The sequence below is a fragment of the Cololabis saira genome, chromosome 8, assembly GCF_033807715.1.
Source record: "Cololabis saira isolate AMF1-May2022 chromosome 8, fColSai1.1, whole genome shotgun sequence".
NCBI lineage: Eukaryota > Metazoa > Chordata > Actinopteri > Beloniformes > Belonidae > Cololabis > Cololabis saira.
The window spans coordinates 31,244,642-31,257,340 of NC_084594.1; the positions used below are offsets into that span (position 1 = coordinate 31,244,642).

At 45.6% G+C, this 12,699-nt stretch overlaps 1 protein-coding gene across 1 annotated transcript; it reads right to left on the bottom strand.

Annotated features, from left to right (window-relative positions):
* Window positions 1–290: 290 nt before the first annotated feature.
* Window positions 291–6,126, bottom strand: LOC133448839 (myosin regulatory light polypeptide 9). Its single transcript, XM_061727746.1, has 4 exons — window positions 6,012–6,126; window positions 3,345–3,548; window positions 1,780–1,941; window positions 291–1,680 (listed from the first exon to the last, which is right to left on the bottom strand). Exons 2-4 carry the CDS (start codon window positions 3,526–3,528, stop codon window positions 1,505–1,507), a joined length of 522 nt encoding a protein of 173 aa, XP_061583730.1. The 5' UTR covers window positions 3,529–3,548; window positions 6,012–6,126; the 3' UTR covers window positions 291–1,504.
* Window positions 6,127–12,699: the final 6,573 nt, after the last annotated feature.

Genomic DNA, 12,699 nt, shown 5'->3' on the forward strand with positions numbered 1-12,699 from the left:
TTAAAGATCTTCTCACTTTTGGGATTTTCCTTTTTAAAACTTATTGTATGAATGGTAACTTAGGTTAACAAATAGGGTAATTTGACCAGTCATGGGTTAAGCCTTTTCTATTTTTCACTTTTCTTTATGCAAATATTAATTTTGTCCATTTCACTTAGATTTTTACGTTTGGCCCGAATGTTTTTCCAGGTATCAGCTGAAGGGACTAATCAGGATGTATCAGTGCTTGTATGCTTCTAATCTGAATAAAACCATTGCATACAGTCAAAATAAAGCAAATAAGATGAGTGTGAGTGTTAATATTCCAACCTTTAATATGATTGTTGCTTTAGCAAAAAATAATTTTATAGGTAAGTGCATAAAATATTGACAATTTCAGAACTTTGAGTTGCGCAGTAAATAGTCAAAAATCTCATAATGACACCTTTTCTTCACTAAATACAACAGCAACTTTATAGTGGGCATAATTAATGTAGACCACACCAATGCTGCAGTAGGTTCGGCCCACTTGCCTTTGGTTAAATGTCCCTTTGGGGTTAGTAAAGCATTCAATTCTGCTATTAAAAACAAGTGTTTATCTTTCAGATAGGAAAAAGGCTGCGTTCTCAGTGAAATGTACATTTGTTTAATAATCAAGAGTTGATGAAGCTGATTTAAAAAAAAAAAAAAAAGAAGAAATGTGGATGCATCCAAGTTCCTTTAGTGCAGTATAAGGCCTGGAACATGCAGACGCACCGATAGCACTTTGAGCCTCTAAATTAAATATGAAACAGACATTTCGCTGATCTGGAGAAGATATGGTTCAGTGACTGCAAACACAAATCTACACTTACTTTATTTGCCTGAGCAGTTTCAAAACTGAATCCCTTCAACACACACACCCGATCCCTCGAAAAATGCACTGAACCAGCTTATGGAAGATGTCTGGACAGCCAATTCTATTAAACAACAGGCCAGAAAAAAACCTCTTTTGATTGTCAAATAAACAATAAACAGTAAACAGATTGATTTCTCTTTTTCAACACAAGGATAGATTTGTTACAGAGAAAAGAGCCCGTTGCAGTATACACGTGTGGTAGCTAACTGGCAGGAAGAGGTAAACATGGCTGGTACTGTATGCAGCACTTAGGTCCAAACAGCCCCCCCACACACACATGCACACTGATGCTTAGTGCATTTCCAAAATCCAACCAGCTTCCCCGAAACAGGCGGGTGATGCTGCAGTAGCCTGGTGTCCAATGTGCTGTGTTTAAATCTTAAAATGATAACTGAGTTGTACTTGTAGTGTGTAGCTCTGAAGAATAAGTCTGTACCTTTAATTTACTACGCGGATCCCAATAAATGGAACATTTCACTTTTAACCTGCTACAGTCTCAAAAACTAATACAGGTTTCCTGTTTAGGTTTCTTCATTGTACAAGACTCAAAAAAGAAAAGAAAAGCCGGGGTCAGATCTGTAGTGCAGCATGTGTGCAGGAGGGCTGATGCAGTTGTCTTTTTTCCCTCTACTCATCATCCTTGTCTTTGGCCCCGTGTTTGAGGATGCGGGTGAATTCTGCGTAGTTGAAGTTGCCCTTCTTGTCGATGGGAGCCTCCCGGAAGAGCTCGTCCACCTCTTCATCTGTGAAGCGGTCGCCCATGGTGGTCAGGAGTTCTCTCAGATGGTCTTCATGGATCACACCTTCCAAACAGAGGACACCGAGAGGCGACATAAACGTCCAACAATGTCCAATTAACGCAATTTGTATGTTTGACTATGTTTCTGTTTACACCAGCTCACCAACTCCCTCCTCATCGAAACAGGCAAAGGCGTTGCGGATGACGTCTTCTGGGTCTGTTCCATTGAGCCTTTCTCCAAACATGGTGAGGAACATGGTAAAATTAATGGGCCCTGGTGCTTCGCTCATCATTCCCTCCAGGTATTCGTCAGAGGGGTTCTTACCTGAGGAAGAGCAACACCATTATAAGCATAGCGGCCTTAAAAATTAGGTAAATATGATGTCGGATGAACACATCTGACATTGTATTCACACAAAACAAGCTGCAGAAATAATGTGGATTAACTAAATGTAACCCATGATTCACTAGTAATGAAGCTGATATGTTCAGTACTTTGTGAGATTAATCACCAGTGGAAAACATTTAGAGTTGCCAATACTCCCAAGGGCAAGCTCACCTCAATGTCAGGTAAATTGAGAGAAAAAAAGAAAAAAGCTACAATTCTTAACAAGCTTGTTTGTGGGGGTTGACGGCACAAAGCCTCCTTGCTCAGAAGAACATGGTGGCACGGTTTCGTTTTGCAAAGTTGGCACTGAAATAACCACAAGATGTCTCGATCTCATTAGGACAAGTGAGAGCAGAGATGTACGACTCACATTCGGTGGGAACCGAGCAACCTATCAGTTCAAACGGCACACAGCAGGTTTCAAGCTTGGCAGGAACCGAGTCGTGCAGCAGGTTAGTGATACCGGCCGTGCCAGCAAATGTACAACAGAATTGCTGAAGTAGTGAAGATTAAAAGGTGCTGTAGTGCTCCAGTCAAAAGTCCAGACCGCAACCCGAGTGAAATGTTGTGACAGAGCCTAAAAGGAGCTAAAACAATTCCCACAAAAGGTCAAGGAACTGACACTCCACAAGTCAGTGGCTGATGACTTCAAACAGAAGAAGATTGCTTTAAATCTAAGCTGCTAAAGATGCTTCTGTTGAATCTATGAGTGTACTTAGTTTTGTCCACATATTGTTTTTGTTAAATAAATAAATGAAACATTTCGTGTTATTGTTCACCTGAGGAAATATTTACTCAATTTTCAAAACCTGGTACAGACCAGATTACTTTTTTAAAAATATCCTGGGGTGTGAAACTGTGTTTTTTTTTTCACGTGTACATATATTTTCATGGTGCATATTTTTTTAGTGCTGAAAACGATCGATGACAATGCAGGAGAGAGTTTGATTTATAACAAAACATCAATAGAATTATCCCAAGGCAACAAAACCCACTAATGTTACATGTATTTAACATGAATAGTTTTTTCTTTAGTTTCAAGTAAAATGTGTAGAAAACAACAAAGCAATCTAATCAAAGATTTGTTAAAGGATATTTCGTTGATTTATGTCTATAGCTGATAATCGCCACATTTAGAAAACATTTATTTTCATTTTTTCTCATTTTGCGCAACTAATCTGAAGAAAAGAAATTTGATAATCCTGATGAAATTATCCGGTCATCAGCAGTACTTTCTCTCTGACACTGATGCATAATCCAGGAGATAGTTTGCAACTTCTTTCACTGACCAGACGGTGCTCAAAATCAGCCCTTTAAGATATTTACTTTACTTTATTTACCCAGAGAGGCCAGCATGTCGTGCAGGTCCTCCTTGTCGATGAAGCCATCTCTGTTCTGGTCAATCATGTTGAACGCCTCTTTGAACTCCTGGATCTGAGACTGGTCAAACATAGCAAAGACATTGGAGGTCGCCCTCTGAGGACGCTTCTTGGTGGTCTTCCCCTTGGCACGTTTGCTCGACATGATGGCAGCTGGATCTGGACCTGTGCAGAGACGACATTTGTAGATTTGAGAAAACTGTGTTGATGCAACACAGTTTTATTCATTTCAAGAGGTTCATTAAATCTGCTTGTGCAGTATATTTTGCAGTACAGTGTAAGAAGCACTACATCGACGAAGCTCCTTATTTTTTCCCTCGCATCCTCTTCAGAGAGAATCACATTCTCCACAAATGTCAGGCACTGTGATGGGTGTGAAAGTGACATTTCTCTGCAGTGCACTTCAGATCTGTCCAGAATTAGACCCGTCACTCACATACAGGTCTACAAGGATTTGTCATACGTGTGTGCGTGCGTGCGTGCGTGCGTGCGTGCGTGCGTGCGTGCGTGCGTGCGTGCGTGCGTGCGTGCGTGCGTGCGTTCTATGACTGTGTTGTACTTGGGGGGTAAACAGCAGACAATGCACTGAGGAATCGTCTGGTTTGTGCAGGGATGAGCAGGTGAGTGAGGCTGATTAGTCACACGGAGGAATTACATCATGTCCTCAAAGGCACCAGCGTGAATGCTGCATGTAACAAATTATCACCATTCACTCACTGTTAAAGGACTATTTTAAAATCCATTTTTTAATCTTCAGTTTTCACCCAGAAAGTCAAAATGAATGGCATCCCTTATAAATAATAGATGGAAGTCCACTTTGGTAATAAATAGTAAAGTCGTTCACAGATAATGTTTTAAATGTATCCCAAATTGTGTCTTCCTTAGTCTTGATGTAAAAAAGTATATGTTCACATTCAGATGAGTCACAATTTTTCAGTTATTCTTACTTTGAATCTTAATTTAATGATGTATGATTCACAAGGGCCTTAAAAGAAAAGATTGGGCAACTTTTCCTATCTATTCATTTTACTTTACTGGATGTAAAGCTGCCATCATTGATATGTATACAAATTAACGCAACCATCGCACCATCGTGGGTGAATTCTTTTATTGCTAATGCAAATACAGTATGGCTGGCCCAGGTTCAGTCTTAAGTTTATGATCCTAACGAATAACTTTCCCATGCAGCATTTACATAGACATTAGGAATCTGCATGTTTGGGCTGGGTACAGGAAAATAAGTTATGGGCATGAGTGTCAAATGGAGCACTTACACTAACAGACCCTCATCCTTCGTTTGCTGTAGGTGCATGCTGGATTAATCTTTCCTTTCATTTGCCTACTGTTCAACTTCTTCAGGCCCCTTCATGACTCAGATAAATTAAGAAGTGTAAAAGGTGTGTGTCGCTGGCCCAAAGCCCTTCCATTCTCCATCTCACAATCACTGAGGAAGCTGGAAACAAAACAGCGTCAAGCTGCACGTCAAAGTACCAGGAACAGAGGAATTCCTCAGCTTGATTAGGGGCTCTTTCTACCGGTAAAGTTGCCTCACACAATTTCTCTTGATGCAGACAATTCTAGCAGCTCTAATGAAAGGTTTCCAGAGTAATTAGTCTAATTTGAGACGGCGGAGTTTGATCTTCTGAGCTGTGTGTTTTTGTTTGGCTCAGGCGATAAAGTAAAGGACTGGCTAAAGAAGGTCATCAATTATGTCTGAGGACCTCTTAAGAAGTCTTTGATACTGTGAATATTTTATAATCTAAAAACTGTGTGACAACTGGTCCTACTGGATCTGGAACAGTAACATCTAAAACCTTATCCACAGACAGAATCAGCAATGATTCCCATGGAGACGGAGCATTTGGCTGATGCATCAGGCTGGCTCGTACTGACAACAGCACTTGTTCTCGGGTGATCATATTTCTTCTTTGGACCCTTTTATCCATCAGAGGACAACAAAGGGTCTCTGTCTTGTTGTCCGAGAGCACTCCCAGACACTGTTTGATACCATCAAACAGTCAGGGTTTCATCTCTCTGTCCCTAACTTAGCTCGTGTAAGCCATCCACAACTGAAGTGAAGGGTAAAACACCACCGGTCAAAGGTCCCATAAACACTGTGAAGAGGAATTTGACCTCTCAATGCCTATAAAAGACACAATACAAAAATGTACGTACATGTATTAAAGAGAGTGTGAACCATACAAATATAAATGGGTCAGATGCATTCGGAGATTTCTCTGACTAATGAGCTGGAGTGATGGGACAGAAGTAAGTCCTGCTCGGAAAACAGTTCAACCATCCCTTGATTATACAGAGCTGATCCAAGATAAACACCCTTTACATGTTTTTTCTTGTTCAACAGCTAAAACACACACAATCTTCTACTTTACAAGCTCCCTGTAACACCAATTTTCTCAGCACTGACAGTAAGTAAGATACTGTACAATTAAACCCAGAGAATTAACACCACCCATCCATTTCAATATATATATATATATATATATATATATATATATATATATATATATATATATATATATATATATATATATATATATATATATATATATATATATATATATATATATATATGATCAGCCAGGTGTCAAAAGCGACTTTTATTCTTACCTGGGCTTCAAGGCAGAAATATTTGGGAGTCCTTCAAACTCCTTTCAGTCTGACTCCGTCACTGCAGTTGGGAGGAGAAGCGAGTAGAAAAGTTTGCTGCGAGAATCAGCTCCCGCCGGGCCACGCCCCCTCCCCGGCTCGACCAATGGGGAGCCGCGCCTGGCCCGGCCAGGGCCGGCCCCGGCCAGACATTTACCCATACAAGGATAAGGAATGCCGAGCCGCGCTGCAGGTCGCCGCTGCAGCGGCCGTTGTTAGGGATGTTTGAGGAAAGAGCTGAAATGACAGGAACCATGATAAGGCTGCCTTATTTAGAGAAAAAGCCCTGAACGTTTAGACTGAGGCTCTGGACGGCGGAGAGCGGCGGAAACAGTGGAGAGAAAGATGTGAGGAGATGCAGAGCATTTGGGAAACACTGTTGGTTTCCTTAAATAGGCAGTGAAGCGGCGCCATCGCTGAGGACCAGGGTACATTAGTGTTTTTTTTATTCTTTTGTATACTTGACTCACACAGAAATAGTAATAATAATAATAATAATAATTATAATTAATAACAAATTAATCAACAGTTCCTCACTTCAAAAACTCAAAATCTTACCAGGAATATTTGTCTTATTTCTAGTTAAAATGTCTCATTTTTAGTAAAAACTGCCATCCCCCTTTCCCATCCCTTATGTCATTTCATCAATGAATGTGGTTTTACTGTTATTTAAACATTTAGAGTCATCACCAGAAGAATAACACCAGAAAAATAACTTATTTGACAATTTTCACCTGTTTCAAGTAAATTTTCACTTGAAATAAGTAGAAAAATCTGCCAGCGGGACAAGATTTATCTTCTCATTACAAACAAAAACATCTAATTCCACTGGCAGATTTTTCTACTTATTTTAAGTGAAAATGTACTTGAAACAGGTGAAAATTGTTGTTTTTTCCAGTGATGAGTCTTGTTTTAAGTGTAATGAGATTTTTTTGACTAAAAATGAGACATTTTAACTAGAAATAAGACGAATATTCTTGTTAAGATTTTGAGTTTTTGCAGTGCTCTCATTGGTGGGTGGGCCTTTAAGAACTGCCTGCTTCTGTTTGGCCAGATTGTTCTCTGGATATGGTTGAGCTTTAACTTCAAAATAAAGGGCCTCTTTGTCACTGACAGCAGAGTGCCAACAAGCACCCGTCATACGGTACGTCTGCTTCATCCTACCCAGGGTCATGGGATCTGCTGGAGTTTGCTCCACTTGTCAACAGGTGGATGACGGGGAACTGCTGGAGATTATAGAACAGAGACGGATAAAATAGTTAGTTTGCAAGCTCTAATGAGTCTGAAGCCAGGATTCTTAGTATCATGAACAAGGCTCCCTTTTAATCTATCTAGATTACCATGGTAATTATTGATGAGCTCATCAACTGTTTAGGAGCAGTTTCTATTCAGAACTTCAGATTAAACTGTAAAATCCTTCAATGATTCCTGTCATGATCATATCACAGATCAAATTGTACTCAAACACAATTAAAACTGGACATGTTATTCAATACATTCGGTTCAGAAACAGGTTTATCACCCCCTTCACCTGCCCCCAGCCAAACAGACCTCTCATTTAGGACACCGGTGTTGCTCCATTGTCTCTAACCACACCAGGAGATGATGGGGTCATCTTCATCTCCTTGGTCTGTCTGGGGAAGAGGCACCTGAAGAAGCTGAACTGGAACAAGTCTGCAGATCCTAATGGTATGAACGGTACAGGTCCTGAATGACTGTAGGGTAGCTTTGTGGGATTCTGGAACATCTCTTCAGCATCAGCCTGAGCCAGGAAAATATCAGCGGGCTGTGCGAGACATCCTGCCTTGATCCAGTACCTAAAAAAATCTCATGCATCTACTCTTAATGACTATAAACCTTTTGCCCTAACATCACACATCGTCAAGGCTTGGAGAAACTTTGATTTGTCCCACCTAAGTAAGCAAACAAACACCTTTCAGAATCCACTGCAGTTTGCTTATTGTTCTGTGGTTAAAGTTGATGATCCCAGATAGCAAAAGATGTTAATTCAATGTTGAATTATGGTCAAAAAGGAACATTTTTGGTTAAGGCGATTGATGTTGGATCAACCATCAAACAATCATCCAATTCCAGCCAATCAACCAATACTGAAAAGGTGTCATTGAATCAATGTTGTTTTGTGGTTGAATTTTAATGCTAACGTCTAATCAAAGTTGAATGCTGTTTGTCACCGGCCACTGCCTAACCATGTCTCACTCATACTTTGCTATCAGGGAGGCCATCTTTTACCTGCTTTAATAAATCCCCTTACGTCAACCCATCTGATTCAAAATAATGGGAGTTTCCAGTTCTTCATCAAGGTCTGCACAACACTGTTAATGACACAGTCGCTTGTATCACAGCGGGGTGCAGCAGGAAAACATTTCAAACATGCAGGACAGCTGACCCCTGCTAGGCTATCCAAGACTGACTGATCACTGCAGTTCAAACAATACAATGTTTTAAGAGACAATGTGAGAGAAAAAAAAAGAAAAAAACGAGTTGAAAGTTTGAGAAATGTCTTGTAGTTGCTACATATTACAATAAATAGAGAAGATTAATTATTTTGCAAAACTAGAAAAAAACGCGAGTAAAAGTTATGATGTTTTATTTTACTTTACGTATTTAGCTTCACTGTGGTATCATGTTTAAACGAACTCGGTCTCGCTGGACTTGTGAGGTGACGGTCAGAAGCAGATGTGCTATGAGCAGCTGTTTCCTGGTGAGATGCATATTATCTGAGATAGGTGGTAAAGCTACATGCAAATAATATTATTGTTGGTTTTTATCTTGTGTGAGCATAATCTTACCTTGGGTGGCACGTGAAGTCTTTTTGATAATTACATAGATGCTGATTATCCACTTGATCTTCTGGTGGGCTACTTTGTTGATGGGCCATTCTGGTCGAACAGTTATATTAATTGTAGACTGGCATGTTGTAAATGTTCTTTTTTAGTATCTTTAGATCCTTGCTGGGCCTCAAACTGTTGGTCATGTTTGTTCTTTTTAAGAAAAGCCTTTTCGAACTTACTCAGGCCTCTCTTTGATTGTGTACCAGCTTTCTCAAGCTCTTAAACAGATCATGCATTGCCCCAATAAAAGGATACCTGCTATGTGACATTAGGTCCAATGTTTCAGCAAGTTCAGGTATTTGAACTGGAGGGAATGGTATTTCAGTGTCTGTCCCAGGTGAGTCTGGTTTACTCCTGATTTTGCTCAATGTTTTAAGCCCGCCATGCAGGACGATTGAGTTGCACAGTATTGGAGTCCTGTTGCTATTTCAAGTTTAGCCGGCTAATAACACAACAATGGAGGTGGAAACAGTGACACATGTCATCCATTTAGAGTTTCACATCGCTCCTCACCATCCTCTGTTCTTAAGCCCAAGTCACCAACCAACCCTTCCAGGACTATCACCAGTCAGCAGCATCTTGTCTCTCACGTCATTTGACATGGAGGTAATAATTGCATCATCCTTCACTCAAGACATCTCTATCAGCTTTGTGTTTACTTTAACTGACTGTGGCAGAGTGGAGTAGCTGCAGCCACTCAGGTGGATGGGAAACAGGTGTGTCCCATCAGCCTGCCAGCCTTGATAAGGACTGGGAGACTGCAGCTGGGCAGGTGGGAGACTGAAGCTGAAGCTGCTGGAGCTGGAAGCACGTGTGTCCTGTGTGTTGGGTGAGAATAAAGAAGGGTCTGCACGAAACTCCGTGTCCTCTCCATCCTTCGGTCGGGCCCCCGTAGCATCCACCCTGCTACATCTGGCGCCCAACGTGGGGCCCGAAGAATGGACGAGAGAGGCACGGAGCGGGCCCTGGACACGCTCGCCCGGGCCATGGCGGGCATGGCGGCCGCCTTCCGGGACCAGGGCGAGCGGCAGCTGGCCGCCATAGAAGCCCTGGTGGCCGCGGGGCGACCCACCCCTGCACCCCGTCTGAGGGCCGCCGCAGCAACGCGGGAGGAGCTGGCGGCGCCGCAGCCGAGAGGCCGGGAGGCAGAAGCTGCGGGCCGCCAAGCGACGGCTCCCGAGGCGGCGGGACCCGCGGAGCGACCCATCCCTGCACCGCGTCTGAGGTTCGCCGCGGCAGCGCTGGTGGCGCCGCAGCTGAGAGGCCGTGAGGCAGAAGCTGCGGGCCGCCAGGCGACGGCTCCGGGGATGGAGTCAGCGGCGGAGACGGAGGGGGAGACGGAGGCGGAGTTGGCTGGGGAGGCGACTGCGGAGGCGCAGCCGCCATCAGCGACGGCGGGGACGGAGGCGGACCAGCAGCTGGCGCAGGACTACGCCACGGAGGAGGCGGTCCGGGGCGCACCGTGTGGCCCGAGGCCACCACGGGCCCGGCCAGGAGAGCGTCGTCCACGGCGACCGGGCCGACGCCGGGGTCGCCCCCCCCAACCGTTGCGCTGGTCGGGCCGACGACGGGGGCGACCACCCCGACCGTTCCACTGCTCAGGCCGACGCCGGGGACGACCCCCCAACCGGGAAGCCCGGAGGGTTCCTCTCCCGCTCCGAGGGGGCGGGGGGGGGGGAGTATGCTCGGCCGGACGGACCCCGGCTCGAGTTTGTCGTTCGGGGTGTGTGGCAGAGTGGAGTAGCTGCTGCCACTCAGGTGGATGGGAAACAGGTGTGTCCCATCAGCCTGCCAGCCTTGATAAGGACTGGGAGACTGCAGCTGGGCAGGTGGGAGACTGAGAAGCTGTGTGAAGGTGCTTCTGCACGTGTTGGGTGAAACTGGAGTAATAAAGAAGGGTCTGCACGAAACTCCGTGTCCTCTCCATCCTTCGGTCGGGCCCCCGTAGCATCCACCCTGCTACATCTGGCACCCAACGTGGGGCCCGAAGAATGGACGAGAGAGGCACGGAGCGGGCCCTGGACACGCTCGCCCGGGCCATGGCGGGCATGGCGACCGCCTTCCGGGACCAGGGCGAGCGGCAGGCGGCGGTCCTGGAGGAGGCTGTCCTGGAGGAGGCTGTCCTGGAGGAGGCTGTCCTGGAGGAGGCTGTCCTGGAGGAGGCGGTCCTGGAGGAGGCGGTCCTGGAGGAGGCGGCGGTCCTGGAGGAGGCGGCGGTCCTGGAGGCGCCGATCCTGGAGGCGCCAATCCTGGAGGCGGAGATGTCGGTCGCCGGGGCGGTCCTGGACGTGCAAGCTCCAGAGGCGGACCAGCGGCTGGAGCAGTGCTGCGTCGGGGAGGGGGTGGTCCTGGACGCGCCGTCTGGCCGAGGCCACCCTGGGCCCAGTCCCAAGAGCGGCGTTCTCGGCGGTCGGCCCGTCGCCGAGGACGACCTCCCGACCGGTCTCTGTGGTCGGCCCGTCGCCGAGGACGACCTCCCGACCGGTCTCTGTGGTCGGCCCGTCGCCGAGGACGACCTCCCGACCGGTCTCGTCAGCTGGCCAAACCGGGAAGGCCCGGAGGCGCAGTCTGCGGTTCCTGGCTTCCTCTCCCGCTCCGAGGGGGGCGGGGGGGAGTTGGCTCGGCCGGATGGTCCCCGGCCTGAGGTTGGCGATGGGGGTGTGTGGCAGGGTGGAGGAGCTGCAGCCACTCAGGTTGATTAGGGCACAGGTGGCCCCAATCAACCTCTCCACCCTGCCTGGCTTGATAAGTCATGGCTGCACAGCAGAAAGGGTCTGCTGCTGCTGCTGGGAGAAGGTTCTGCACGTGTGTCTGGAGAAAATAAACGGAGTTCCTGCACTGAAACCTGTGTCCTCTGTCCTGTCGGTCGGCCCCCGTAGCACTCGCCGTGCTACACTGACCAACAAGAGATGCAGCCAGCAGCTGCGATCAGCAGCGTGGCTGTTTTCATATCATCCTTGCTGGTGTTCAGAGGTATTGGGCCGACATTCTTCTCATTATTGATTTGTAGATCACAGATACATTTTCTTTGATTTCCTTTTAAAGAGCCTGCTCACACTGCTTTCAATATTTAAGTCTTTTCCTGTGTGATTTTCCATTGCTGGAGGCAAGAACCAGTGTTTGTTCATGCACTAAACTGGAATTTGTCCTTTTAATAGATTTGTCCTATTCATCGGTCACAGACTGCGTCCTATCACTCCCTCTCCTCACCAGCAGCCCGTCACTGTCTCTGCAACTCTTCTCAACCAGCCTGCAACCACCCCTGCCCACTCGCACCACCAGGCTTTTGATGCCACTGGAGAGACTGTCCCAGGTCTGAGCTGTGTTTCTGGTCACTTTAACTCTGAAGATCTGCAGCCCTCAGGAAAGTGGGTTTGGCTGTCTGGAAAAACATAGAAAGAACCCCATCCTGACAGACGGACCATAAAATGACATCTGGTGGAGGAAACGACGAGAGTAAAGAAGAGGCCTTTCAAAGGACACAAGATGCCAAAACAGAAGATTTCATTAAACCTAGCTTGTAAAAATAAACAGATCACCACCTCCTAAGTGTTGACATGAGTTATGCACGCCAGGCTTTGCTGTCTACATCCGTGAGAAATGTGACTAATGGGATTCCCGTTAAATCTGAATAAAATGTCTAACTGATTTGCTTGTTCCTTTTTGTAAGTATAACATTTTGTATTTTTTTCATAAGCAGAAGTCTTCTAGTTGACAGTCATTAGCCCTTTGAGCAAAGACAGAAATGTTACCATCAGTGAGAAGTGAGCCAACCAGGTCTCCCCTACTTTGAGGTG

Bases quoted from the DNA above. Each gene is read 5' to 3' on its own strand.
- LOC133448839 (XM_061727746.1), bottom strand. From the start codon at position 3,528: ATGTCGAGCAAACGTGCCAAGGGGAAGACCACCAAGAAGCGTCCTCAG. The intron at 1,942-3,344 runs GTAAATAAAGTA...GCTCTTCCTCAG, and splicing joins CGACATGCTGGCCTCTCTGG to GTAAGAACCCCTCTGACGAA. The intron at 1,681-1,779 runs GTGAGCTGGTGT...TCTGTTTGGAAG, and splicing joins TTTCGATGAGGAGGGAGTTG to GTGTGATCCATGAAGACCAT.